The 26,936-nt window shown below is 39.3% G+C and overlaps 2 protein-coding genes across 2 annotated transcripts in view; both read left to right on the plus strand.

The window, feature by feature from the left end:
* LOC137498393 (protein timeless homolog) overlaps positions 1 to 16,798 on the plus strand; it is a 43,503-nt gene extending 26,705 nt beyond the window's left edge. Inside the window, exons 5-9 of the mRNA XM_068225876.1 lie at positions 2,276 to 2,408; positions 2,495 to 2,649; positions 2,734 to 2,858; positions 16,312 to 16,474; positions 16,714 to 16,798. Coding sequence (XP_068081977.1) covers positions 2,276 to 2,408; positions 2,495 to 2,649; positions 2,734 to 2,858; positions 16,312 to 16,474; positions 16,714 to 16,798 — 661 coding nt within the window. The remainder of the gene's footprint in view (positions 1 to 2,275; positions 2,409 to 2,494; positions 2,650 to 2,733; positions 2,859 to 16,311; positions 16,475 to 16,713) is intronic.
* The window catches only part of LOC136886580 (protein timeless homolog), a 666,887-nt gene continuing 656,670 nt past the window's right edge, over positions 16,720 to 26,936 (plus strand). The window contains exon 1 of the mRNA XM_067159391.2: positions 16,720 to 16,794. The gene's annotated coding sequence lies outside the window, so the exon portion shown is untranslated. The remainder of the gene's footprint in view (positions 16,795 to 26,936) is intronic.

The raw sequence follows: 26,936 nt of genomic DNA on the forward strand, positions 1-26,936 counted from the left end.
GATCGCAGTGTTCTTAATTCATCTGAAATCTCTACTGGCCTTCTGTGCATCATTTCAGTTGGAAATTTGTGATTCTTAAAAAGGGTGGTAATTTTATTCTTGTTCTCTGCATCTGTAATTTCAAGTCCAGCTGTTTGGAGATCATTTCTTTACAATGTATAATAATAATAATAATAATAATAATAATAATAATATATATATATATATAGAAACAACTATTTAATTACTTTTGGAAAAGTAAAAGTAAAACAAAAAATAATTGGTTTAAAGAAGTTCAGAATGATTTAGAAGAACTGAATATTACAATGAAGCAAATTGAAAATAGAGAAGAAAAAAGGATTCTCAAGAACAAACAAATAAGATTGTCATTAAAAACTGTACAACACAAGCAATATGTCATATCTGATGAAGAAAGGGCAGCCAGGTCAGCCAAAATGAAGAGGTTTTGGGAAAGGAAGAAGATGATGCAAGCTAAATCTTCAGTTAATTCTTTGTTAACATAAATGTATTTGGGTTTGATTCAACTGCTCCAGTGTGGGCATAAACTATGTAAATAAATAATAATAATAATAATAATGTATATAATATACTATACTATAATAATAATAATAATAATAATAATAATAATAATAATAATAATAATAATTTAATATAAAGGTCATACTGAAATTAATGAGCAAATTATTAGTATTATTCATTTGAAAATTAGAACCCATCAATACAGTATATTATTGCAATCTACAGATGGTATTGTGATGGCATTAGCTTCATAGCTTGAGCACAGGCATTTGTTACAAAATAGCTGACAGGGATGATTTGTTTTGACAGCGTGCTCTCATTGAATTCTTTGTTAAATAGGAAATTTCTTCAATTGAAATTCACCACTAACTTAAGTGTTCATGTCTGCTAGTACTGTTACAAGATGGGTGAAACATTTTAAAGATGGAAACACGAGATTTCAAAATCAGTTTCCTAGTGGTCACCCTCTAACTGCCTCCACTAAATGCAACATAGGAGTAGTTTACAATAACATTTAAGATGATTTACCTGTCACTATACATACAGCTGCTGCAGAACTCTGTGCAACACAGGAAATGATAGCAAGATTAGGCTATTGGTCCCACGTTTATTAACAGAAGACTACAAAGTTCAGAGAAGAACCAGACCTTCTTCAGAGATAGTGAAATGAATGAGATGATTTTTTAATGAAAGTTGGGTCTATCATAACAAATTGGAAATGAAGCAGCAGAGCATGGAATGGCCCCTTTGGAATTCATTGACAAAAAGAAGAGGAAAAGCAGTGCAGCCTGCTGGAGAAGTTGTGGGCATCATTTTTGAGATGCAGAGGGGGTGCACTCTTGTTGAATTCCTTGAACCTGAGTGAACCATAAAATGCTCATATTTATGTCTGTACACTTCACAATCTCTATTATGCATTGTGCAATATACACCCCGGAGTGATCATCATCGTTCGGGGTGATAATGCGTGCCCTCACTCTGCTCACTTCACCAAGGAGGAAATTGGGAAAATTCATAGCACTCTGTATCAACTTTACGGCGTTGTGATGGAACAGATGCTAACTCTGTGAGATGATGGGAGACGTACATAAAGTGGTATGTTGGTGTCTGTGGGCTGCTGAAATGGAGTTCTCCCACAAGGGTATTTTCACTTTCACAGCACCGTGGGAAAAAGTGTGTGCAAATTCATTTAAGTTTCTGTATATACACAAATACTCTGCTCCTATTTTTCCCAGAATTTAACAGAGAAAAACTTGGGTGCATGCATTATTTGGAATAAGGTTGATACCACTTCACCTAAAACAATGGATCCTGTTATACTACAGTGTTGTCTGGCCTTTGTCTGTGTGGTGTCAGTAGCATATTAGAAGTGAAGTGTGAAGTATTAAGTATGGCTACCAGTTCTTGTAATTGCTTATTCAAAGCTAAAGAAAAGCTTAAACAAAGAGATGAATTTAATCAAAAATTCTTCAGCATGAGAAACAGTGGAAGATATGATTTTTCTGTGCATTATTAATGCCATGAAGACTGTTTAAAAAGGGCAAAATCTTGCTAATGTGACTGGTAACAAAGAGATTCATTTATTATTGTAACCCAAAATTATACATTTCATTGTCTCATTATACTTTGTTCATTCTGGCAACCTTCAACTGAGGGAAGTTTTTGTAAATAAAATATAATTTCTTTGGCTGTTATGTATTGTAAATGTCTGTTGTGTGCTGTGCCTAGTCTGTTTAATTTTTCTTCCTTTTTTTAGTGAAACTATGTCGTTGCAGTCCTTCCATTTTGTCCAGACTCAGCTGGAGACTTATTATGAAATGATGACTTCTGATAAAAAGAAAATCCACTTATGGTCTCGTAGAATGCACATAGCCCTTCGAGCATATCAGGTGAGTATTATAAAATTACATGATTTGTTATATTACATTCATGGTCCTAAACATTCAAATATCATGGTTTAATATCTGTTATATAGGAGTTGCTCATGACACTTATGGCCATGGACAAGTCAGGGGATCCAAGTGTACAGGAATCGGCAAGAGTTATCAAGAGTAATATCTTCTATGTCATAGAATATAGAGAACTTATTTTGACACTCATGCTGAACTTCGATGAGATCAAAATGTCAAGGTATATTTTGCATTTGTTATCTCTTATAATTTGGCCTCTTCTTTTATAGAATTTATATTAAGTGTTTTTTACTGTCTTTTAAAGGGGATATTTGAAGGACTTGTTAGAAACGACACATATATTCCTCAAGCTTCTGGAACATTTCTGCAGTCGTAGTCGAGGTGTTGTCGTCCAACAGAAGCAGAAAGCCCGAAGTCGTAAAAAGCAAAGTGAGTACAATTCTTTTGAAGTCTGTATTGTTGCTTCTTCATGTCTTCTACTTGCTCTCTTGAGTAGAAAAGTCATGAGTATTTAGAGCAATTTATCTTTAATATTTTCTTTCCTGGCTGTGTATGTGCCTTTTACTCAGGCATTTCCTTCCCGTAGCTTAGGGGTGGCAGCATGTGTATTTCGGCCCAATTTTACAACTGGTTGCCTTTCCTGATGACAATCCTTGGTATAAGGATGAATTGATGAACTTGTATTGAACTATGGCATGCTTGTGTGTTCGTTAGTGATGTGGTGTGTTGGGGATAAATGACTGTTGTTTATTAAGACAAACACAAACACTCAATCCCTGAACCAGAGAAATTAACCAGACTCGGCAGAAATCATTGGCCTGGCCACGAATCAAACCTGGAAACCTCTAACCACAGGCCACTACACTGGCCATTCTGTCAAGGACCCAGACAGAAATCTGTCTTGTATCTTGAGATGAATACTTACCATAGTAGATTGAAAAGAATTGGAGGAAGAGGACTCTTTCTGTTGTGCATAATAAAAATCAGCATTCCTCAAACTTTCAAGCTTTTGAAATCTGTACCAAGCACTTTGGTCTGGAGTTTTCCAAACCATTATAGTTATTTGTAAACCTATTCTTCCATTGGATTGGATTGACTTTTTCCATTCATTTTGTATATAAATGTCAAGTGCAACTTGTTGCACATGTTATTATTTTTAAAGAACGTCAAGCAATGGTGTTATATGTATTTTTCTTGCAAGAAAACAAAACAATTTCCAGGTTAAATGGGACAGAACATGTTAATTTTAATAACAGACCCTATGAATAAACAACATAGTAATTATTTACTAGGCTGTAACGATTTTTGAGTGCAGAAACTTCTTTTCACACATCTTTACATTGTATGGCCATGTTCAGAGAGCAACGTCAGAGACAATCTTCTGAGATGGAAACTCTCTGAAAATATCACATCTCACTAACTTGGGCAGTAATAATGTCATGTAGTGACATACAACCCTAGTTAAAACTTCACGGAATCTTAAACACACTAATGGCATGCGTAGTTTGTTTGTCATAGCTTACTGTGGGCTACGCTCGCAGCACACCCGGAACATAATTTTTTGCTGCTGCAGGCCATGCTCACACTTAAATTTGGAATGTGTCAAAACCGTGTTCCTAAATCCTGGAAGAGTTAGTTCGCATTTAAATGAGAGAGATCCCATGTTGATAAATTGTCTGGTACCGTACATAGAAGAACTCCTTTTCAGGGGCAAGTTGCAGCATTCCAGCATTTTGTAAAATCTATAGCAATTTAAGGAGCATAAAACACATCATTAATACTACTGTATTATTAAATTTTTTTTTTTTTTTTTGCCTTACGTCGCACTGACTCAGATAGGTCTTATGGCGATGGTGGGACAGGGAAGGGCTAGGAGTGGGAAGGAAGCGGCCGTGGCCTTAATTAAGGTACAGCCCCAGCATTTGCCTGGTGTGAAAATGGGAAACCACGGAAAACCATTTTCAGGGCTGCCGACAGTGGAGTTCGAACCTACTATCTCCCGAATACTGGATACTGGCCGCACTTAAGCGACTGCAGCTATCGAGCTCGGTGTATTATTAAAAAAAAAGAAAAAAACATGCATTTTTAATATTCATTTTCAGCAATAAGGTTATGTTTATAATTGTTTGTAGATCTTGTTGATGCTAATAGCTTATTATCATTAGACTTACAATTTTCATGCTACAGGGTTCAACTGGTGAAATTGTTTGTAATATTTTCACAGCTCAAAGAGCAGTGACACAAGAAGAGAAGCTTGGAGAAATTAAGAGGCAAGGTTGTAGGCACTTTGTGATGAAACCCTCTTTAATCATTCCATTATTTAAACAGTATGTTTGCAGCTTGGCAGTGTAGAACAGTAGATTGTGTTGCTTGACAGGTGCATTTGACAGGGGTGGAAACAGTAGAAGGGAGAGGTGTTGATGGGTGGAACTAGAATTAAGGGAGAGTGGAGCTAAGAATAAAGTAGGGTGCAGGTGATGAAGGGGAGAATGCACTACCAGAAGAGGGTGGAAATAACTAAGGTTAAGAGGTGGGTGGCTGGTGGGAATTGCTTTGCTAGGGGAAATAGAATAGAAGAGGAAATAAGGTGTTGGCCAGCATTATAGGGAATTTCAATTACATGGATGAAGTACTTTCATAAATACAGTAAAAACAGAGCAAATAGAATTGAATGTTGTGTAATAAAAGAGAATTTATCATGAATTTACAAGGAATCCTGAGAAGTGCACTTCTTTTTACATTATGGTAGTTCATTTAGTCAATATTTTCCTGCAGAAAGTAATTGTGGTAAATAAAATTAAATGCCATAATAATAAAGTGGGTTTTTTTTTCATACTATAACCACACAGATAACATTACTGGGTATACAAGTAATGAAAAGGAACAAGTGACAAACCAAGTAATATATTGAAAGTCAGGAACATGAAAAGAAAGTAACAGGATAAACACAATGACAGGACAGTCATGTTAAAACATGTTTGTCCTTGTCACCTCGTGCTGTTGCTTCCTTTTCCTATACTGACCTGTTCAATTTGTTTATCCTGTTATTTTGTTCCCTTCATGTTCCAATGACATACCGTATAACATTATTTGAAATACACTGAAAGTCTGTAATGAAGTTGGTACCATTCTTTATTAATTAAAAAATTACTATCACAAATTTGGCCTGCCTTAAACAGAATTATGACAAAACATCTTCTGCAGTAAGACTTAACTAGCAAGTTTTGAACAGTTATGTCTCCTATGCATATTCTGGCCATGAGACACCTCGTGAAGGCCATTCACTTACCTGAAACTCTCTGTATAGTATTGTGTTTATAAGCCTTGTGATCAATAAAATTACATAATTAATTGTTATTGACTTTTCGTCCTACTAACTACTTTTTTGGTTTTCGGAGACGCCAAGGTACCAACATTTTGTCCCGCAGGAGTTCTTTTACGCGCCGGTAAATCTGCCGACACAAGGCTGACATATTTGGGCACCTTCAAATACCACTGGACTGAGCCAGGATTGAACCTGTCAAGTTGGGGTGAGAAGGCCAGCGCCTCAACCATCTGAGCCACTCAGCCTGGCAATATAAAATTACAGTAATTAGAGTAACTCTTTCACAAGTTGTAAGAAAGAAGAATTTTCTACAATCTGTCTGAGTGATAACAATCGAGGGCTATGAAAAAGAAGCAGCAATCCAGAAAGGAGTGGGACAAGGCTGCAGTTAGTCCCCTCTCCTTTTCATTGTTTATATAGAACAGACATTAAAGGAAATTAAAGAATTTGGAATGGAAATCACAATCTAAGAAGAGAAATTCAAAACTCTGAGTTTTACCAATTATATTGTTATTTTATCTGAGTCTGCAGAGATCTGTAAAAATTACTGAATGGTATGGACACAGTCTTGGAAAAGTACAAGATGAAAATAAGTAGATCCAAAACAAAAGTAGTGGATTGCAGTTGAAGGAAGTCAGATGATCATACGATATAAACTTCATTGTGGTTCGTATTGATAAACATTACTGTAACATTAATAAGAAATTAAAATGAAGGTCTACCTATTCAATACTGTTTAATATGATGTCAGATCACTTATACAGTACAATGAGACTGATTTCAACCCTATTTCGGGTCGTCTTCAGCCATGGACTAAAACTGACAATATATAGTGCAAATACAATCAAATTAACACTTTAAAAATATTATGTACATATTGCAAATTATTTTACAAAAGAGGCAAAAAATCTCTCGGTCTATAATACTATAATTAGTGAATTTAAAGTCCACTAGTCAAATTTTGTTATGTGTGACATTACCATTGGTATTAATCTAAAATGAACAGTGGTACTAGCTCAGAAATAAAGAGAATAGAATCACTGTGTCAGTACGACATAAAGCAACATGCAAGAAAAAAAAAAAAAGAAAAAAAAGAGTGAGACTAGAATAGAATCTATTGAAATGTGGTGTTTCAGAAGAATGCTGAAGGTGACATGGATGGATTGAATCACGAACCATAGTACAGACGTGTTTTTTCCTGATATATTTGTTTTTTGCATATAATTGTACCTCATGCCCTACAGGTCGAATGACGATACAATAATTTAGGTATGATACGACAAAGTTTAGAGTGCAATTTAGATGCACACATTGTAATAAATTATAATATTTAATTTTAATAGTATGTTGCCTGTCCACTATGCTCAGGTAGTATTATTACTTCCAAAAATTCCTCCATATCCCTGAATGGTCAAAGTTCAACCGAATTAGAACCACTTGGTGTTGCATCGAAAGAAGGAAAAGATGATGACAAATGTATCAAAAGTTATTCAATGCGATTGTTAAGAAATGTTTCTTTAATGCAAAAGTTGTTCCTCGTCATCTTGAATCCCGTCTGCTTTACAGAGATCACTTTTGATTTTCTTTGTGTGTTCCTCGTAGTTTGCCCAATTTTGTATTATCATGTGTTGGTATGCAGCCATAATTAAATTCCTCATTTCTGGTTTTATGAATGAGACATTGATCATATTCATATAGTTCTTCAGTTGCACCCATACCATTTCGATAGAATTAAGTTTGCAGTGGTATGGTGGTAAGCAAAGACCATGTTATCCTGCTGAATTAACCATTCCATCAGTGCTGTATTTATCATAAAGTGAAGGACATGTTTGTCTGCTGAATTAGCCATCTCGTCAATGATGTATTTATCATAAGCGAAGAACATGTGTTGTTGTGCTAGTCATCAGTACTTAGACTGGTTTGATGCAGCTCTCCATGCCACCCTATCCTGTGCTAACCTTTTCATTTCTAAATAACTGCTGCATCCTACATCTCCTCTAATCTGCCTCTCATATTCATACCTTGGTCTATCCCTACCGTTCTTACCGCCTAAACCAACTGCACAAGTCTTGGGTGTCTTAAGATGTGTCCTATCATTTTATCTCTTCTTGTCAAATTTAGCCAAATCGATCTCCTCTCACCAATTCGGTTCAGTATCTTTTCATTCGTGATCCGATCTATCCATCTCGCCTTCAGCATTCTTTTGTAACACCACATTTCAAGAACTTCTATCCTCTCTTCCTGAGCTAGTTATCGTCCATGTTTCACTTCCACACATTGCCACACTCCAGACGAAAGTCTTCAAAAACATCTTTTTAATTCCTATATCAATGTTTGAAGTGAGCAATTTTTTTTTTTTTCTTAAAGGCTTTCCTTGCTTGTGCTAGACTGCATTTTATGTTCTCCTTACTTCTGCCATCACGAGTTATTTTACTACCCAAGTAACAATACTCATCTACTTCCTTTAAGACTTCATTTCCTAATCTAATGTTTCCCGCATCACCTGACTTCGTTTGGCTGCACTCTATTACTTTTGTTTTGGACTCTTTTATTTTCATCTTGTACTCCTTACCCAAGACTCTGTCCATATCATTCAGCAGTTTCTCTAGATCTGCAGTCTCAGATAAAATAACAATATCATTAGCAAATCCCAGGGTTTTGATTTCCTCTCCTTAGATCGTGATTCCCTTCTCACATTCGTCTTTGATTTCCTTTACTGCCTGCTCTATATGTACATTGAAAAGGAGGGGAACAAACTGCAACTTGCCTCACTCCTTTCTGGATTGCTGCTTCTTTTTCAAAGCCCTTGATTCTTATCACTGCAGACTGATTTTTATACAGATTGTAGATCATTCTTCATTCTCTGTATCTGATCCCGATCACTTTCAAAATCTCAAAAAGCTTGGTCCAATCAACGTTATAAAATGCCATTTCTAGATATACGAACGCCATGTATGTGGGCTTGTCTTTCTTTATTCGATCCTCTAAGATCAGACGTAAAGTCAAGATTGCTTCACGTGTCCCTTCATTTCTTCTGAAGCCAAACTGATCTTCTCCCAACTCAGTTTCAACTTGTCTCTCTATTCTTCTGTAAATAATACGTGTTAAAATTTTGCAGGCATGAGATACTAACCTAATGGTGCGGTAGTTTTCACACTTGTCAGCACCAGCTTTCTTGGGAATAGGTATAACGACATTCTGCTGAAAATCTGATGGCACTTCTCCTGTCTCATATATCTTACACACTAAATGGAATAACCTCACCATGCTGGTTTCTCCAAAGGCAGTTAGTAATTCAGAGGGAATGTTATCAGTTCCAGGTGCCTTGTTCCTATCTAGATCTCTTAAAGCTCTGTCGAATTCTGACCTCAAAATTGGGTTTCCCAGTTTATCAGCATCAACAGACTCTTCTTGCTCCAGAGCCGTATCATCTATGTCATTACCTTGATACAACTGTTGGATATGTTGCTGCCATCTTTCTGCCTTGTCGTCTTTCCTTAGAAGTGGCTTCCCATCTGGCAGGCCCCGTGGTGTTGGAGTAGCGTGCCTGCCTCTCGCCCGGAGGCCCCGGGTTTGATTCCCCTCCAGGTCAGGGAATTTTCTCTCGACCTGAGGTCCACTAAGCCTACGTGATTAGAATTGAGGAGCTATCTGACACTGAGATGGCGGCTCCGGTCTCGAAAGCCCAGAATAACGGCCGAGAGGATGCGTTGTGCTGACCACATGACCCCTCGTAATCTGCAGGTCTTCAGGCTGAGCAGCGGTCGCTGGGCAGGCCAAGGCCCTTTCAAGGGCATTAAGTTCTGTGGGGTTTGGCTTTTTTGTTTTTGGCTTCTCATCTGAGCTCTTTATGTTTATACACCTAGATTTATTTCTCCAAAGGTTCCCTTGATTTTCCTGTACGCAGCATCTACCTTTCCTAAATCCATACAACCTTCAACATCCTTGCACTTCTCCTTCAGCCATTCTTCCTAAGCTGCCCTGCGCTTCCTATTCACCTCATCCTTTAATCGCCTGTATTCTTTTCTACCCTCTTCATTTTTTGCATTCTTGTACTTTCATCATTCATCAGTCAGGTCCAGTATATCCTGAGTTATCCATTGATTCTTAGTTATCTTTCCTTTCTTCCTAGCATTTCTTCAGCAGCCCTAGAGACCTAATTTTTCTCGACTGTCCATTCTTCCTGTATTGTGTTTACTTCAGCCTTTTTATTTTGTCCTTGTGCAACATGTTCCTTGAAACAGTCCCTCACACTTTTCTTTCAACTTGTCTAGATCCCATCTTCTTGCATTCCTTCCTTTCTTCAATTTCTTCGGCTTTAGATGCCATTTCATGACTAACAAGTTGTGGTCAGAGTCCACGTCTGCTCCTGGGATAGTTTTGCAATACAGCACCTGGTTTCTGAATCTCTGCTTAATCATAATGAAGTCTATTTGATACCTTCTAGTGTCTCCAGGTCTCGTCCGCATATACAGACGCCGTTTGTGGTGTTTGAACCAAGTATTAGCAAGGACTAAATTATGATTGGTGCAGAATTCAACCAGCCGACTTCCTCTTTCATTCCTTTGTCCCAATCCGAATTCTCCTACTGTATTACCTTCTCTTCCTTGGCCTACCACTGCATTCCAGTCTCTCATCATAATTAAATTCTTATCACCTTTTACATATTGTTTTGCATCTTCTATCTCTTCATATATTCTTTCAATTTCTTCATCATCTGCTGAACTAGTGGGCATATAGACCTGCACTGTTGTGGGTGGGCATTGGTTTGGTGTCTATCTTGACAACAATAATCCTTTCACTATGCTGGTCGTAGTAGCTTACCCGCTGCCCTATTTTCTTATTCATTATTAGACCAACTCCTGCATTTCCCCTGTTTGATTTTGTGTTGATAAATCTGTAATCGCCTGACCAAAAATCCTGCTCTTCTACTTCACTTACACCAACTACATCTAACTTTAATCTATCCATCTCACTTTTCATATTCTCTAACCTACCACAACAATTCAGATCTCTAACATACCATGTTCTGTCTCGAAGAATGTCAGTATCCACCTTTCTGATGATCACCCCCCACCTCTCCCCTCCTGTCTTCCCCACCCGGAGATCCGAATGGGGGACTATTTTACCTTCGGAATATTTTACCCGAGAGGAAGCCTTCATCAGCACATCATTCATAAAGAGAGAGCTGCATCTCCTCGGAAGTTAGTTATGGAGTTAGTTACAGCCGTGTAGCAGTATCTACATAGCTAAGCCATGTTGAGTATTATTACAAGACCATATCTGTCAATCATCTAGACTGCCGCCCTTGCAACTTCCGAAAGGCTGCTACCCACCTATCGATGAACCAGTCGTTACTCTGGTCTCTCAACAGATACCCATCCAATATGGTTGCGCCTGCAGCTCAGCTATCTGCTTCATTGGGACACACAAGCCTCCCCACCGCGGAAAGGTTACATGGTTCACAGGGGAGGGAAGAACATGTATTTCTGCTGAATTAGCCATTTCCTCAATGATGTATTTATCATATTTATCTCTGTTTTGAGTCACAGCTACATGCAGCACTGGGCATAAATGTGATAACTTATTAAAGCTATATGATACCGAAGTCTATTTTGTTATAAAAACTATTTCAACTATTTCAGATATTTATTAACATTTCTTCTCGCTTAGTCACCAACATACAGTCAATAATAAAATAGGTTACTCGCTCCCTAACTTTTCTGTGTTACCATCTGAGAATTTTCAAGTCTTGTTTCATTTTTTAAATATAGCTTTCTTATGTAAAATTTATTGTCCAGGGAAGGAGAGTATTTTCTATCAACATCAGACAGTCAAAAAAAATTTTTAATCTGTTTTGATCATTGGCTTTTTATCGAATGCATGATAAATTATTTATCTGCAAAAATATATATTTGCGACAAAATAACGTAATTGTTGAAAAATAGGCTTTTGCTAATTATGTATGACATCATCAAAAATAGCAAAATTACATTTATCACTTCAGATTATCAGGAAATAGACGACATCACGGGGGTAGAAAAGAACTAAGCTAATTGCAGAACACATGAGTGAGAATGAGAAGGCAAATGCTACATCTAACTCCATACTCTCTTCTAAAGTAGAGACGCGCTATAGGAACAGATGCAGAGCAGCAAATTACTGTGTAAGAATGCGTTGATAAATTATTCCATCCTCCACTGACGAAGGCTACAGCCAAAAATTTTGTACTCGTGTCTTTCTTTTTTATGTATACTGCGCCCCCCCTCCCCCTGCTATTTCTACGATGAATTCGGTATGTAGTTGTGTTAGACTAGCCTATGTTATTCTTCTCGCATGACCCCCTGTGGGTGGGGGACGCAGATGAAGAATACACCCACGGTATCCCCTGCCTTTCGTAAGAGGTGGCTAAAAGGGGCCCCAGGGGCTCTCAACGTGGGAGCGGGGGTTGGCGACCGCGGGGCCCTTAGCTGAGTCCTGGCATTTCTTCCACCTACTTCTGTCAGGCTCCTCACTTTCATCTATCCTATCTGACCTCCCCTGGTCAACTCTTGTTCCTTTCCGACCCCGACGGTGTTAGAGCTTTCGAGGCCTAGGGAGTCTTTCATTTTCACGCCCTTCATGGCCCTTGCCTTTGTTCGTCCGTTACTTTATTTTTCGAAGTGATGGATCCCTTCCTTTTTCTTCTTTTTTCTCTTTGTCTACCCCCTGTGGGATCAAGGGATGATTGAATCAGAACCATGAAACTACTTGTGATTAGTACCATCACGCGGGGAACACCATGGGTCGCCTTTACTTGCGAGTAGTACCACTCTGTTAGTTACTCAATAGTTTTGTGATTAGTAGCAGCAGAGAGTGGTTTCACTGTGGGTTTCCAGTACCTATGATTAGTGCCACTAAATGCGGAACACCACGGGCTTCCATTGCCCGTGACTAGTACGATTCAGTGAGAAACACCACGGGTCTGGACATTGCCTGTGGTTAGTAACACAATATGAGCGACACCATGGGTCTTTGTTACCTATGATATTAGTACCCACTATATGAGGAACACCTCGGGAATACCGGCGCCCGTAATTAGTACACCTAGGTGAGGAACACTATTTGTTTGCGTTGCGTATGTGTGGCGCCATTATGTGAGAAACACCAGAGGTCTGCGTTACCTGTGTGACGTACAATACTTGTGAGTAGTACCATAATGTTTGGAACACCGTGAGTATACGCTACCTTTGATTAGTACCGCAGCTTGAGGAATACCATAGTTCTACTTTACCGAGCTCGATAGCTGCAGTCGCTTAAGTGCGGCCAGTATCCAGTATTCGGGAGATAGTAGGTTCGAAGCCCACTGTCGGCAGCCCTGAAAATGGTTTTCCTTGGTTTCCCATTTTCACACCAGGCAAATGCTGGGGCTGTACCTTAATTAAGGCCATGGCCGCTTCCTTCCCATTCCTAACCCTTCCCTGTCCCATCGTTGCCATAAGACCTATCTGTGCCGGTGCGACGTAAAACAACTAGCGAGGTGGTTCTACTTTACTAGCGAAGAGTACCATTATGAGGGACTGTTGACATGGAAACTGAACTCCTTTAGACAACAAACATCATCGATTCAGGATTGTGCTTTGGAAGCAGTCCCTTCTTCAGTAATATTGTTTCTGGGAAGGTGAGGCATTGCGGGTCGGATCCACTGATTGTTTTAAATTCTTATTCATCCATTCATTCTTCATTATCACGTTCTGAATTCTGGTCAGTGGATTAATTTTGTACTTTTAAATTTTCATTGCATTTCGTCTCATTTCGTACCAGTAGGGGCCGATGACCTAGGTGTTAGGCCCTTCGGAACAACAAGCATCATCATCATCATCATCATCTTCTCGCATGCCCATGGCAGGATTGAGCACGATGAGTACTGAGGAATAAATAACTGGAAAGCACAACACGTACACAGGCAGAAAGATTTCAAAAAATAAATCCCAAAAATTAGTGGAAGCTCAAATCAACCCGAGGTAACAGTGCGATAGTTTGTGCGGACCAGGTCGAAAATGACCAGAGACAAAGTCATGAACTGAACTCGAGCCTATTGTATTATCATCATCCTCATTTTACAGTTCCAGTTTCCCAGGTACTGCTGGCGAGCCTCTTCCATTCTGTCTTATTGAGATACGTTCTGTTGTTAAGGACATCCTGCAGTGTCCTTCCCCGATCTGCAATGTTCATCTTTACGATGTCCATCCAGTGGGTTCTTGGTCTTCCCACCATCCGTTTCCCTACCACATGTCGCTCCAAGTTATGTTGGATCTGTCCTCATTACATGCCCAAACCACCTCAGTCTGGACATGCTGATCCAATTTGACAATGATGTAACAATCCCAGCTTCCTTCCTAACCACATCATTCCTCAACTTGTCCAGTTTGATTTTTTGAATTGTGGATCTAAGGAACTTCATCTCAGATGCCTGCAACCTTGATGAGTCTTTCTTAGTGAGGGTGCAGATTTCAATATCGTAGGTTAAGATTGGTATGAAGTACTGATTGAACTTCACCGGCTTTGATTTTGTTGGTACTTTGAAAAGCCAGATAGACAAGATCGGGAACATAACGTCATAAAATCACAGGACGACAAAGGTGACATCTGTGATCTCCTTGGGCTAAGTTTGCGTGTACAATTAGAGTCTAAGTCGGCCATAATAGCCATGTCAATGAATACACATATGTAATAGAAGGCAAGGAGTTTGTCAGAAAAGAGAACTAGGTGAAGATGGCCAAGGTATAGCACAATACTCTATCCACACATTATTCCTTGGTGTGTCGCTGCTCTCCATCTTTTCCTAGACTTATATATATCTGGTTGGCACTTTAATGTTTCGGTAGCAGGTTCAACGTGCGTCCTATGCCTAAGGTTGTGTGGTTGAATTCAAGCATAATCAGTTGTTATTTGAAGGTTCACAAATGTATATAATATATATATTAAAAACTATATAAGCTACTTAATACCTACTTTGAAGTCCCCCATGTCTCCCTGCTGACAACAGTTACTCAACTTGTGAGAGATCAAGTCATATATAGAAATATAGTAATGTGAATAGGAACACAATATCACCATTTCAGAAACAATAACACAACAAATTTCATACCTTGGGAGCATCCTGCCTAAGTGATGTACTTCGGAACAGTATGTGGAAAACGGACTCCATGCTGCTCACATGCCATTTAGACAGCTATCAGGTATTATATTTCCTCTCCCTCCATCCTAAAGATGAAATTTTAGAATAACCTTTTTTTTTTCCTGTGCCTGTCATAACTCATGTAGAAGTGATATCCTCCTCAATCATTTTTAAAATAAAGTTTCTCATATCTGGCTGGCACTTTAATGTTTCGGTAGCAGGTTCAACATGCCTCCTGTGCCTAAGGTTGTGTAATTGAATTCAAGCATAGTCAGTTGTTATTTAAAGGTTCATAAATGTCAGCAACTTGTTGTCTTTAGAGAAATGGTAGATGATCTCTATTGACATAGAATGCATCTATAATTTCAGAACCATACTTGGGCCATTGAGCATTACAAAAATATGAAAATAATTTGTAGGCAACACGGCCAACGGGAGTGTTCGGTATCTCGCAGTAAATAGGAAGAACCAATATACCTAACAAGAGTCTGTGATATCATCGGGTGATGCAGTAGTGCTGCCAGCTTGAGGTACTAAACTTGTCATGCCATGCAGGTAACAGTTTGTAAAGCTCTGGCCTCCCACATGGTAGCATGTCGTGTAAGGCATCATTTGATTTGTCTTAGTGTGTTCTACAAGTATACAGCAAAAAAAAATAAAAAATCTAATAATTTACATTTTAGAAAACTGTGATGCGAAGAGGTGCAAAAAATGTCTTTCTTTTGCAAAGTATTGTGACATATGGACCATTAACAGCTTAAAAATTATTGAAAAATGCTTTGGAGAGTGGCTTATGAGAATTCCAGAAAGTCCAAAATCACCAGTGCCCAGCATCAAAAGGCTTATCAGTAGAGTCACAAATTTAAGGTGACTGAGTGTCATGAGGCGAATTCTGCGCAACTAGAGCCCCAGCTGAGCATATGTACTGCCCCAGTAGTGAAAAAATTTCAATGTATACTAACTAGATACATTATTTCAGCAACACCTATCATGCGGTATACGTATTTAATGTCAAACCTGCAGCATGCGCAACACAGTCATGTTTGAATTATTTTTAGACTCTGTGGAATTGGTTTGTACTGAATTAGATCATTATATATTCTGTCTTTTTGTTTTTCATATTTTTTTCTCTTTCATGTAACAAACCCAAAATACTCTGTTGTCTTTCTAGATTTGTTGTTCATGCTGTACTTTTTCATTCTAGTTGATTGTTTATTTCTATTTGAACTGGTGTTCTTCCGTATTATATCAGTGTTGGTCACCCTCTGGTTGAAACTTGAAATTGGTAGAAATCCTATTACTGTAGATAGATTTGAAAAGGTCAGCCACCTGTTTTGTACTGTTGAGAAGATTATAAATTATTTTTATTTTTATTATTGACATTATTCCTCTTATAGAATCCAGTACTGCAAATTCTCAGACTGCTACCGTACAGAGCGGAGCAGAATTGTGGATAGAGATGGAGCCACAGATAACAACTATCCTCCAAACCCCTGAGAGCATTCCAGATGATGTTGTTCCGTTTGATCCCACTTCAGATATTCCAGTAGATGATCAAAAGTAAGTTGTTTGCATGATTTTAAAAATATTTATTTCAAACTGTCATTAATATAGATGTATACTATAATTAATTCATTTTGGGTCCACTGTCTATAATAATGTACTTTAAGATAATTATTTTCCTCTCATTGGTTGACAAAGGGTTCACTGATGTTTAATGTAGATAAATTGGATGGTATTCTATTGTTGGAGTGTAGGTACATGACTTCTGAGCTTTACAAGTATGTCTCATTTTGCAGAGTGGATGCTATTACAAAGATCAAGACTGCTCTGAAGGAATGGCGGTTTGAAGAAGCTTTAGCCTTGCTAAGAGCATCAAGGTAAAGGCAGTAATTGATATTCTCCATAGCTTATTGTCTGGAATTTCTAATGTAGATCTCACTCTTCATGACTCTTTGTAATGCATCTTCTTAGCCACTTTCCTATTGTTCCTTTGCTTCATTCTGTTCCCTCATTGTATGATATACCTGTTACTAGAAATTAACGCACAGTATTGATTTCAGTTCAGAAGTATGTTGTGGTTGCACCAATCTTTCTTGCTTAATGTACTGTATGGCAGAGGTTCTCAAGTAGGTCCTGCTGCAATGTTTGACGGGGGTCCACAGACACTTTTAAGAATAAATAGAGTATACCATCATTTTCTCAATTTTTTATGTTTGAGATGAAACTGAGAGAATGATATAAAAATACTGAAGATATGAATTCAGGGATTAGATTCTGAAATCTTTGAGCAAATCCTTTCTATAATAAATTTCATCCAGATGTCAAAAAAAAACAACAGTGCTGCAGGAGATCCTTGCTGTTACTAACTCATATTTGGAGCATCTGCACTTGCAACTAAGGGAATATTTCCCACTGACTGTTGAAAGTGACTTGATAAGGAATACATTTGCTGATGGGCTATCATCCAGCCAACCGTGTCTTGCCCTACAATAAGAAGATTCTTTGTCAGAATGTTCAACTGACAGTTCTGTTAATTACAGTTTTCACAATGATTAAAATTTGCTGACGTTCAGTTGTGTATCATTAGTAATGTGTGGAATTTTGTGTAGTGTCGAAGTGTGAATCTATATATATAAAATTGGATGTTGGTATATTTGACGTTAATAGACTCAAAAGCTACTGGACCGATTTCGCTGAAATTTTCACGTTTTGTTCTTATTACATCTGAAAGGGATTATGAAGTGGTTTGAACGAAATCGGTAAGGTAGTTTTATTATTATGAGTAATATTATGTAATTTTATTAAATTGCAAATCCACACCAAGATTGGATTGACTTGATGGACAGATTGTCGCTAGGCGACAGCAGCTTACGCTATACCATGATAGTCCGCTAAACGAAATGGCGTATGGTTTTTAGTGGCGGGAGTGCCCGAGGACATGTTCAGCTCGCCACATGCAGGTCTTGTACAGTATATATTAAAATGTAGTTTATCTAGGAAAATGTGATATTAATAAAATATATGGTGCTACTTGTACGAAAGTAGCCATCTGTCTGTCTGTCTGTCTGTCTGTCTGTCTGTCTGTCTGTCTGTCTGTCTGTCTGTCTGTCTGTCTGTTAGGTCATCAGCCCAGAGGCTGGCTGGATCCTCAAATAGCGCCACCAAAGGCTATGCAGTTGTAGGGAAACCGCAAAAACCAATGGCAGAGCCCAAATGAGGCGTACTAGGCAAAATGAGGAGTGAGGTAGTTTACCATTGCTTTCCTCACTGGACCAGAAGGTGCTACTGCAGCACGACTGATCCTATGACCAACACCTTGTTGTGCTCCAAATGTCATTACTCAGCACCACCCATACCCCCAGCAGCTTCCATATTGTCACAGCCACGGATGAGACTGGGACTTCGGTGGAAGCTATACTTTGCTCTGGCCTGTGCTAAGAGACTGATACAAAAATACTGCATCCATCAAGAAGTGGCAACAGGCGGTAGCCATATGTAGTTTATTGAAATAACAAAAATGGCCATATATTCCTTTTATTAAGACTTATTATGGTATGAGGCAATAAAATTGTGTTATGACGAAGTTATTGTTGTTGCTTTAGATAATTTACAATGTCCACTATCTTCTGATTTTGACTGTAGCGACTTACCATGTAAGATTGCATGGATAGCTACATATTCTTAATCTGTTTACCCTCCAGGTTGGACTCGGAGAGGGATCCCACCTCTACTGCCTCAAGGTACAGTGTCTTGGAGCGTGAGACATTGGGTCAGGGGATAAAACTGGGAAGGAGGACCATTACCTTGCCCAGGCGGCTTCACCTGTTATGCCTTGTGAGGGGGGGGGGGGGGTGATTGGAAGGAAGAGGGCAGGAAGCGGCCGTGGCCTTAAGTTAGGTACCATCCCAGCATTTTCCTGGAGGAGAAGTAGAGAAACAACGGAAAACCACTTCCAGGATGGCTGAGGTGGTAATCGAACCCACCTCTACTCAGTTGACCTCCCGAGGCTGAGTGGCCCTCGTACCAGTTTTCATATTTTGTAGCAGAGCTGGGAATCGAACCCGGGCCTCCGGGAGTGGCAGCTAATCACATTAACCACTACACCACAGAGGCAGGCGGATAGACTACATATAAAAGAGAAACATGAGTCCAAAATTTTTTGCTGTAGCCTTAGTCATTGGAGGATAGAATGATGAGTCATTGTTGGCTAATAGATGCTGTGTGAGGTGAGGGAAGTGGAAGGTCAAACAGACAATAGAGTGGAAAATAAGGAGCGTTTTACGTGTTGAAGCCGGGTGCTTCCCTGAAACTGATCACCAGTTGATGTCCCACTTTGGAATCTAAGGGAGAGGGTGGGAAGAAGGGGGTAAATGTATAAAGACTTGAACTGTGAAACATTCATCGAACGTGATTTGATGGTACCTGATGTGAATGGGGACAAGAAGGTCTTTATTGGGGGTTGCAGGTACAGTGGTGAGCGCATATATATTTAGCTAATGTATTGCTAGTTAAGCCAATGTAGAAAGCTTATCTACCAGTTTCCGTGCCAAGCCAAGCCAATGTAAAAAGCTGGGCAGAGTCTGCAGAAGCTTTGCAGTGCTTGACTGTGTTCCCTGCTAATTTTATGAAATCACTTGCTCTCACCTCACATAATTGAAATCTAAATTAAGAAATAAACTTGAAATCAAGAGTGACTTAATGTTGAAATTGTCAGACATTAAACCCAACATTACAGAGCTACTTTTACGAAAGTAGCCATATTGTTTGCATTAAGCTGTGTTTGATGTCATTCATATTGTATGTTTACTTTTTGATTTTAACCTTTTGAACTATATTGCCCTTAGCTTATCCTTCCTGCTTCACTCCTAATTAATTTCTCCACTATGAACAGTCGTAGGAATTGAACACTGCAAAATAATCTAACACAAAATATAATTATGTTACATGAAATATAATTAAATTACAGTGTTGAAGGATTGTTCCTACCTGATGCTTTATATCCAAAAATTGTTTTATTGAATAAGAACACAGGTAAATCAGGATTGCCAGCTCTCCACTCATGCCATGGATTTGGAGGAGCATCACCACCTCCACTTTCATTGTCACTATCACTCTGTTCACTTTCAGTAATATTATTCACTATTAAATCATCCAAGTCAGTTGCTGCTTCATCAACATCACTATCACTGTTCATTAACTGTTCTAAAATATTCACTTTCATGAGTGAAGATGAAGCAGAAACCATGTCTACATTCAATCTATATCGATAAACTTTCGTAAACATTCAACAATAACAGAGGATACAAAATAATTACAATTCCCCCAAACTATAGTAAATAGGGAAAGGTGTTTTCTCAGAGACGATTAGATAGCTCTACAATACTGGAACACAGCACAGTCGTCATGCGAGTCTTTAATACTTTAAAGAAACGTTTTATATATTTTAGTACTATAATGTCAAGCCCCACTCGACATCGGAGTGCGAGTCTAATATTTTATTGTTGAGCCCCACTCGACATAGGAGTGCAGAAGGCTAATACATTTGAAAATATAAGAGTTTGTTATACATATTTACTGTTGTTTTATTTCAGACTCTGAGGGAGTCCTTGATTTTTTCAAGGAATCCATGGACTGGAGAGTTTTGGATCCACTGCTCTGTGGGTTTCAATAACCATTATTAATTTAAATATAAACTAACAGTCTGGTGGTGTACTCAGCCACAGCATACTCTGTTAGAAGTGGAAATACCTCTCCCACTCAGTAGTTCATGATGTCATGGGTCCTAGTATGCTGTGTCATCATAACACCAGATACAATATATGTTTTCCGTTTATTAAATGACTGTTTTGGTTAACAAGGTGTAATCTGACTGCACTTAGGTCAAAATTATGAAAGCTATTGCAAAATATAAGGAAAAATTCCTTATAAACATTTGTTATTATGAGGGTCATTAACCTTATAATAAATTGGTTTACTGATATCTTGATTAAATATTCTGGTTATGATTAAGTGAATTGTGATTTACCAACGTAGACAAAATGAATAAAAATGAATGAACTCACAAATATTGGGAGAGTTAAATAATATAATTGGTTAAAAATTAATGTTAACTTGCATACCTTTATATTTTTATTGAAGTGTTTTCAGTTTTCTTCTATCAGTGACTTCTTTCATGTGGGATAAGACATCAAAATCCATACAAAAATGGTGGAATAGAACCGGCTTTCAGTTTCAGTTTTCCATAGACCGAAACCTTTTCCTCACTTGTGGCAGTCCTATATCGAAGTTCATGGTGTTTTCCAGTCCATACAACTCAATGTTTCTTTATTCCAAAAGAAAATGTGTTACATAATCAGTGGGTGAAAAATGTTCTGAGGAAAGACCGGGCATTAAACATTGAGTTGTATGGACTGGAAAACACCATGAACTTCGATATAGGATATGGAAAACTGAAACTGAAAGCCGGTTCTATTCCACCATTTTTGTATGGATTTTAATGTCTTATCCCACATGAAAGAAGTCACTGATGCATCCAAGAAAACTGAGGTCATGACCTTTCCGGCCGAACGCACTGCCTTTACTTTCTTTGGTGGTGAATCAGCATGTTTCCAGTGCTTTGACTGCTGTTTTGTCTCTGGGGTATAGTAGTGGACCCAAGTTTCATCTGTAGTCACAAACCGGCACAAAAAATCTTGTTGGTTGCACTGAAAACGGGCCAGACTTTGTTCGGACATTTCCAATGTGGTGCGTTTATTGTCCAATGTCAAGAGCCGCGGCACCCATCTTGCGGATAATTTTTTCATACCTCATTCTTCAGTTAAAATATAATATACCCATTCAGAAGACATCCCTACAGCTTCAGCAATCTCCCTCACTTTTAGTCGACGATCCTCCATGACCGTTTTATGCACTTTTGCGATAAATTCTGGGGTCGTAACATTTTTTGGCCGTCCACTACGCGGATCATCATCCAAGCTCTCCCGACCAAATTTAAACTCACTGGTCCACTTGGCAAGAGTTGAAAATGAAGGAGCAGAGTCCCCCAGTGTGTTCTGAAAGTCGGCATAAATTTCTTTGCTTTCATACCTTTCTTTACAAGGTATTTAATCACTGCTCGAATCTCAGTTTTCTCCATTGTCACAAATCACTACGTGGGAGTCCGGCTCCATGGCTAAATGGTTAGCGTGCTGGCCTTTGGTCACAGGGGTCCCGGGTTCGATTCCCGGCAGGGTCGGGAATTTTAACCATAATTGGTTAATTCCGCTGGCCCAGGGGCTGGGTGCATGTGTCGTCTTCATCATCCTTTCATCCTCATCACGACGCGCAGGTCACCTACGGGTGTCAAATCAAAAGACCTGCATCTGGCGAGCCGAACTTGTCCTTGGACACTCCCGGCACTAAAAGCCATACGCCATTTCATTTTTCACTACGTGGGAACAACAACAAAGAGTCATCACTACCACACTCCTGCAGCTAGAGCACTGACGCGCCACGTGTTCACTCACAAAGGATGTGTGATTATTGCGCGGGAACCTCGTTGCTCTAGCACTGACATCTAGCAGTGATTCCGAGAACTTTTCAAACCGTCCTCGTATGTGCTTAGGTGAAGGAGATGTTTCATCCTTCAATCTGTCCTTGTTCACATTTGTGTGTAGTTTTAAGTGGAGGAGTAATTTTATGTGGTAAGAATGACCTCATAAGTGAATTTGCAATCAAAGCACACTTTTGCTCGTTCATAATATTATATTACTGTATATCTCAAACTTAATTTGCGGGTGAGCTGAATGGCAGACTCTTAATAAACGGCAGGCCACATTATTCCCGCTTTCATTTTCCTCCCACTAACACACAGTTCTCCCCATGGGCTGATGAGTTGAGAGGCTGGGTGTGCGTTTCCCAAGATGGTGCATACTGTTCTTCCCCTGTCGTTGGGTATGCACACGTGTCTCCTCCAACGCTCCTGGTTTTCATCTTTGCTTTCGTGACCCTTCCATTCTTCCACACCAAAACCTCTGCTTTCTAGACAAGGGTGTAGGGGTGTTTCTTTAAGCTTAGGTGTTTAGACCATGAAGTCATATTTCCTACGTTTTCCCCCTTCAGTCACCAAACAACCAATCCAACCAATCAACCTCAGACATGGCTGTTTGACAGTATGAACAATAACCTGACACATAGTACAAAACAAACTGAGAAAAGTAAGCAATACTCTGTAACTTTGGATGAACTGCCAATTAGTGAGATGTCTGGGCCTTCACTTGAAGTGACAGTGTTCAGACGTCTAGATCGCCGTGTTGAGTGGCTCAGACGGTTGAGGTGCTGGCCTTCCAACCCCAACTTGGTAGGTTTGATCCTGGCTCAGTCCGGTGGTATTTGAAGGTGCTCAAATACGTCAGCCTTGTGCCGGTAGATTTACGGGCACATAAAAGAACTCCTGCGGGATTAAATTCTGACACCTCGGCATCTCCGAAAACCATAAAAGTAGTTAGTGGGACGTAAAGCCAATAGCATTACAGATGTCTAGAAATAGATTTGACACAGCCAGCCTCAGAATGGAATTCAAGTGTTCATTTGTGATGTGGGAACATAATTTTGATTTTATCATCTTCATTCTTGAGAATATTTATTCTCAAATGTAGTTTTAAAAATGAAAGATGTACAGTGGCTCACAAAAAAAAAAAAAAAAAAAAAAAAAAACAACAATTGAAGCACCCAGAAGGAATGGTCGGATGTCAGTGTAACATTGTACATGTACAATTCTCTGTGACGATCACCAGAGTACATTAGTGTTGTTCGAGTTTAGTGTTGTTACTAGGTCTGGTAGGGTATATAAGGGGCGTGAACAGTCTCAGATGTTGAGTGATCACTGTGAAGGACATAGAGATGATTGCGTACTTGTGTGAGATAGCATTATCAGCACCTGACAGAGTTTGAAAGCATCCTCATTGTGGGTCTCCATATTGCTTGCTGGTCAAATCGTGCAATATCCAGATTTGTCGGACATTCAGATGTGACAATGGCCCGATGTTGGACTGCATGAGAATGTCAGGGCAGGCATACTCGTCGCCAAGGTTCTGGTCGACCACGTCTGATCACTACAAGCAAAGATTGTCATATTGCGCACCAAGTACACCGTAACCCCTTCTCATCTGTGCCTGCCATCTGAGAGCAATTAATGGACTCCCTACAACATTCTGTGTCATCCTGCACCATGGGTCGGAAACTAGCAGCAGCCGGACTAGGGAATTACTGTCCCATGCTGTTAACACCACTACACAAACGGTTGCATTTGGAGTGGTGCCATGACTGGGAAGCATGGACTGCTGATGAATAGTGTTGCATTGTGTTCAGCGATGAATCGTAGTTCTGCACTATCCCGGATGGTGATAGTCTGTAAGTTTGGCGGCGACCTGGGAAGGGGTCCCTTTCATTCAATGTTTTGGCGAGGCAGAGCGGTGTTACTTATGGCATCATGGTGTGGGGAGCCATCAGGTATGACTTCAGGTCACAGCTGGTAGTGATTGAGGTAACTCTGACAGCATAATGGTATGTCACGGTTATCCTGTGTCCTCATGGGTTTACCCCTCATTTGACAGTATTGTGATGCCATATTTCAACAGGACAATGCACATCCACACACTCCACGTGTCTCTATGAACTGTTCTGTGTGATGTTGAGGTACTCCCATCGCAGCAAGCAAGATCCGCAAATTTGTCCCCTATGGAACATGTGTGGGATCAGCTCGGACATCAGCTCTGTCCCAGTGCCAGTATCCAGGATATCAAGAACCAGTTACAACAGTTGCGGGCCAGTTTGACTCTGGAGACTATACAACAGGTGTATGACACCCTTCCCAACTGAATCAGTGCATGCATCCAGGCCAGAGAAGGTGCAATGTCATACTGATAGGTTCTCTCATACTGCCAACATCTTTGTAAATTTTGTAATCACAAAAACATCATCACATACCCTCTCAACACGTGAAGTTTCATTTCGTTTCCTCGTCCCCTTCTGAGTGCTTCAATTTGTTTGTCAGGCGGTGTCGTTACTTGCAAATTTGCACAAATTTTCAGAAAGTCTGAAACTTCTCATTCATATGCAGTTTGTGAAGATGAATATTTCACTCTGCAAACTTTTCCTTTAATTGGGAACAGCACTGAAGTACAATTAATTCCAGCTGTAGTTGCACAGATAGTCACAAATTTACCATCTCTTTTCTTATACCATCCATTACCAATGATCCATTTATTTGCCAGACACATGTCTAATAACATCTCCCCTTCATAATTTCTGTGATCTTCTCTGTGGCTTCCTGTAACTGTTTCATATCCTCCTCTATCATTCCCAACTCTAGCATTGAAGCCTCTTATAAAAGTAAACTCGTGTCCTCATCCTGAGGTGATGCAGCTCTTTTCAGGCACACCCCCAATGGAGGTGAGCTCCATGTACCTTTTGAACCACATACCAGCCCTCCTGCCATTCTTTAATTTCTGGCAGTACTGGGAATCGAACCCGGGCCCTCAAGGACGGCAGTTAATAACACTAACCGCTACGCTACAGAGGCGGATGAAGCCTCCTATAATCACAGCCTTGTTAGGTGTTACAGCATCCTCCAGTTTAGTGATAAACTCTTCCTATTTCACAACAGCATAAACCTGGATTATATCAAGGATATTTCCTTCCATCATTAACTGAACTTTAATTATTCTGTCAGAAACATAATCCACATTGAGTACTTTGGTGGCCAGTTCTTTAGCCACTATTATTGCAACACCATTTCTTTTGTCCCCTCTCCAGCACCTTACTACCACTCCCCCTTTTTTTTTACTTCACTTAGTCCCATTATCACTATGTTTTTCTCTGTCATTATCTGTGTAATTTCTTGAATTCTTGCATCCTTTTCTAAGGATACTACATTAACAGTCCCAATTATATTTTTCTTTGAACAGATTTGTCTATCATTGGAGCCATTTTGGCCGTCATACCTGACAGATCTGGAACTTGCAACAGAAATCCATAATTGATTATACGAAGGTTGGAACTTAAATAGTGGCAACTATTTATTTACAACAGATAAAAAAGAGTTACATGTTAGCAACCTTTACTGTCCTTCAGTGTAGTCACCAGCGTTGTGTATAACCCGTCGCCAGCAATGTAGAAGTCATAGTATACCTTTAGCAGAACCTGTTCTGTTGATGGTGCAAATGGAGTGGTCTACTGCCTGTCAAATCTCCGCAACAGTTCTGAGCTCACGAATCATCTGGTTTCGATCACTGTCCAGTAACGCGGCAAGAGCATGCACTTCTTCACTGACGCTCATAGGACGACCTGCCACAGTTTGCCGACCATCATTGAAGGCTTTTACCCAACGTGCCACTGTTCTGTAAGGCAATGCAGATTCCTCACAAGCCTCTTGAAGACCTTGATGACACTGTCATGCTGTACGACCGCTGGAACATTCAATCTTGATCCAACTCCGTTGTATAACAAATGTCTCAACGGTGTTATAATAGATGGCAAAAACTCAGAATGGTTTAGAACAGACAGAGGAGTTTGACAAGGAAGTGTACTTTCACCAGTGCTCTTTAATATAATGACAGACAACATTCTGAGGAAAGTTTGCCAAGGGTCAACAGCAAATGATATGAAAGTCATAGCATATGCAGATGATGTAATGATATGGGAAGAAAATGAACAAAAATTGGAATAACAACTAAATACCTGGCAGAGGGCAATTGAAGAAGCAAGCATGGAAATAAGTTTAACAAAAAGTGAAGTAATGAAAATCAGTAGAGAAAACAAAAAAAAATGAAGTATGTTAGGTGTAATGGAAAAATTCTTAAAGAAGTAGATGCTTTTAAATATGTTGAAAGTAAGCTGACTGGGAAAGGAAACATCAAGGAAGAAATTTTGGAGAGGATAGGAAATTGCTCAGAATTTTATTACTGTGTATCAGACATAATTAGAAATTGGAAAGTACCTACCAAAGCAAAAATCATGATATATAAATCGTATTATTTGC

The sequence above is a fragment of the Anabrus simplex genome, chromosome 1, assembly GCF_040414725.1.
Source record: "Anabrus simplex isolate iqAnaSimp1 chromosome 1, ASM4041472v1, whole genome shotgun sequence".
Taxonomy (NCBI): Eukaryota; Metazoa; Arthropoda; class Insecta; order Orthoptera; family Tettigoniidae; genus Anabrus; species Anabrus simplex.